The sequence below is a fragment of the Prunus dulcis genome, unplaced genomic scaffold (genome assembly GCF_902201215.1).
Source record: "Prunus dulcis unplaced genomic scaffold, ALMONDv2, whole genome shotgun sequence".
Classification (NCBI taxonomy): Eukaryota; Viridiplantae; Streptophyta; class Magnoliopsida; order Rosales; family Rosaceae; genus Prunus; species Prunus dulcis.
In genome coordinates, this window is record NW_023010395.1 from 1 (window position 1) to 2915 (window position 2915).

Consider the following 2915-nt stretch of genomic DNA (forward strand, 5'->3'; position numbering starts at 1 on the left):
AGAAAGTTGATGGAAGTCAGTTGGCTGATGAAGGTTTGTTTAGAAAAATTGTTGGCAGCTTGTTGTATCTGACTGCAACCAGGCTTGATATAATGTTTGCAGCCAGTTTGCTATCAAGATTCATGCATAGCCCCACAAAGAAGCACATGGGAATTGCAAAAAGGGTTCTCAGATACATTCAAGGCACTCTCAACTATGGCATTGAATTTATAAGGGACAAGAATGCTGTTCTGATTGGTTTTTGTGACTCAGATTGGGCTGGCAGTGAAGATGACAGTAGAAGCACATCTGGATATGCATTCAGTTTTGGTAGTGGAGTTTTTTCATGGGCTTCAGTCAAGCAAAACACAGTTGCATTGTAAACTACAGAAGCAGAATACGTCGCAGCAGCTGAGGCAACTGCTCAAGCTATTTGGCTAAGGTTTGTGTTGGATGATTTTGGTGAAATGCAACCTGATGCAACACCATTTTTTTGTGACAACATGTCAGCAATATCAATGGTCAAAAACCTTATTTTCCATAAGAAAACAAGGCACATAAACCGAAGGTATCATTTCATAAGGGAAGCTTTACAAGAAGGGGTGATTGACATGAGATTCTGCAGAATTGAAGAACAGTTGGCAGACATTTTTACAAAAGCTCTGCCCAAAGATCGATTCAATTATTTGAGGTTGAAGCTTGGAGTTAAACCAGTAAGTAGCTTAGGAGAGGCTGTTGAGAGTTAAGCTGCATACTAGTCTTGAATCAAGCTGCAGAAGCTAATCCTGTAGATTGACAGTGAAGAGGATGAAGAATCGAATGAGCTGAAGAACTTTCCTTTTATAGTAATAGCTGTTTGGATATATCCAACGGCTAGTTTTCTTACTATTTTGAGAAACTCTACAGCTAAGAATGACAGCTGTTCTTAGTCCTTTCTGCTGTAATGATTTCTAGCCTAGGTGTAAGAATCATAGCCTCCAATGACCTTGAATGGCTGGAGATGAGTCCTTGTGTCCTAGTTTTTAGGATCTGTTTTTTGGCAGCTTGTGTCATGCATAGAGTGTTTTTTGGCTCTGATGCAATACAAGAAATATAGACTGAAACATTCTCTTCTCTCTGAGTTTTTCCTCTCTGCATACGTTTCATAAAAAAGTTTATCTTGTTCAATAGATCTGTCAACAAAAACCAGCAAGCTAAATACAAAATTCTAACAGTTACAGGTTCTGATTTTGTGGGGGCATTGATGGAGGGGAGGATGGAGAAGACGTTTTGTGCAGGAAGCAAGGACAACGGTGGCCAGACGACATTTAATCACCAGGAAATCAAACGTTCATAAATGGTTATTGTAAGGACAGACTCTGGGATTTCAAACTGAAGTGGGCTAAATTTACCTTACGCACACACCTGTTAAACTTGACAGTGCGAGTAAATTTCATTGATAACAAAAAAATACACCTAATCAGACTGACATAATGAGTTTTTCCACTAAAAACACATCTACTACATATCACTTTTCTATTTTCTCGGTGCAGGGGTGTGTGAAGTGAAGAGGGGTTATAAGCTACCAAAAAAAGAAAATAAGTGGGGTTGTTTTCGATCAAAACATAAAAGAAGCAGCGATTGTTTGTACAGTGTAGGGCTGTCCATTGGGTGGGTTAGTTATATTAGTTTAGGCTTGAAAAGACAAAGTCACCTGGGCTATATAGCCTAGGTTAGTCAAAGGGTAAGTCCGTTCCCGGTAGCAACTAGCCCAAGTTAGTCAAAGGGTAAGTCCATCCCCGATAGCAGCTGAAGAACATGAGAGAGCAAGAGAAAGGAAGAAGAAGAAGAAGAAGGGCGCACTATTTAAATCAATTTTTTTCCAAAATACAAAAAATGCCATGTAGCTCCGCTAACCATAGTTTTTTCATTAAGACTCCAGTTCGAACCTAGTAGAGGTTTGTAAGCAATTAATGCATCTAATTCTCTTTCACTTTGTACTTTGCGTCAAGTTCTCCTTCACTTTCCATTGCCTTGCCATGCAGGCACACTTGGTATCATTCTCGCTTTTTTTTTTTTTTTTAATTTTAACATTAGCAATATTGGAGAGGGGGAAATCGAACATAGGACCTCAGATGTAACTTGTAAAGATAATTACTCTTAACCACTTAAGCTTCAACAAGTCCCTTGTCACTTTTTATTCTTAGGCATATGTCCCATACTAGTTTTTTGTTCTTTTTTTTTTTTTGGTGTGTGGAAAGTATCATAAAATTTGAAGGACCAGCATTTTGATTATCCAAATTAGTCAAATTTTTTTGCAGAATTTGAATTTGTCTAATTTCTAGATACATCTTGGACTTAATTATTAGCATTTCCAGCACTATATAAATCTTAGTAGTAATTTGGCTTATGGATAATGTAACAAGGAAATTCAGGTTTGCTTTTAAGTAATTATTTATTCATTATTCTTTTAAAAATATATGTCTTACTTGGAATCACCTCCTCTTGAAGTAATGCTCGATCTTTATATTTCCCTTCTCTATATATAACTTTCTCCATTTGAGTTCTCTGCTTTCATTTCTCATAATTAAGTTTTTTGTATAGTCTTCTCATTGATTGCCTCAGTTCTCTTGATTTTTCATTCAACATTTCTCCTAATAGTTGATCTTCGCTGTAGAATCTCTGGTTGACTTATATTAGAGGTACGTACATCTTGGAAACTTTCCTCTTTGCACTATAGGCGTTGGTTTTATTCTGGTCCAAAAGAAGAAACACGCGTGCACACAAAGTAGATAAGTTATGTTTGCATAAAGTATTCAAATCTATGGTTTGGTTCATAATTCATCTTCTCAGCATAAAAGTATATATATGCATATATATTTGCATTATGGGCTTTGTTTGCTTGAAGCCACTCTCCATTATAAGAACTAACAAAAAATTATCTTACTTAGTATGAG

The 2915-nt window shown here is 36.7% G+C and overlaps 1 protein-coding gene across 1 annotated transcript; it reads left to right on the forward strand.

Moving 5' to 3' along the window:
• Positions 1 to 58: 58 nt before the first annotated feature.
• LOC117613566 (secreted RxLR effector protein 161-like) lies at positions 59 to 362 on the forward strand (the record flags this gene model as incomplete). Its single annotated transcript, XM_034342172.1, has 1 exon — positions 59 to 362. A coding segment is annotated over one exon (304 nt), but the record flags the coding sequence as incomplete, so codon positions are not given.
• Positions 363 to 2915: the final 2553 nt, after the last annotated feature.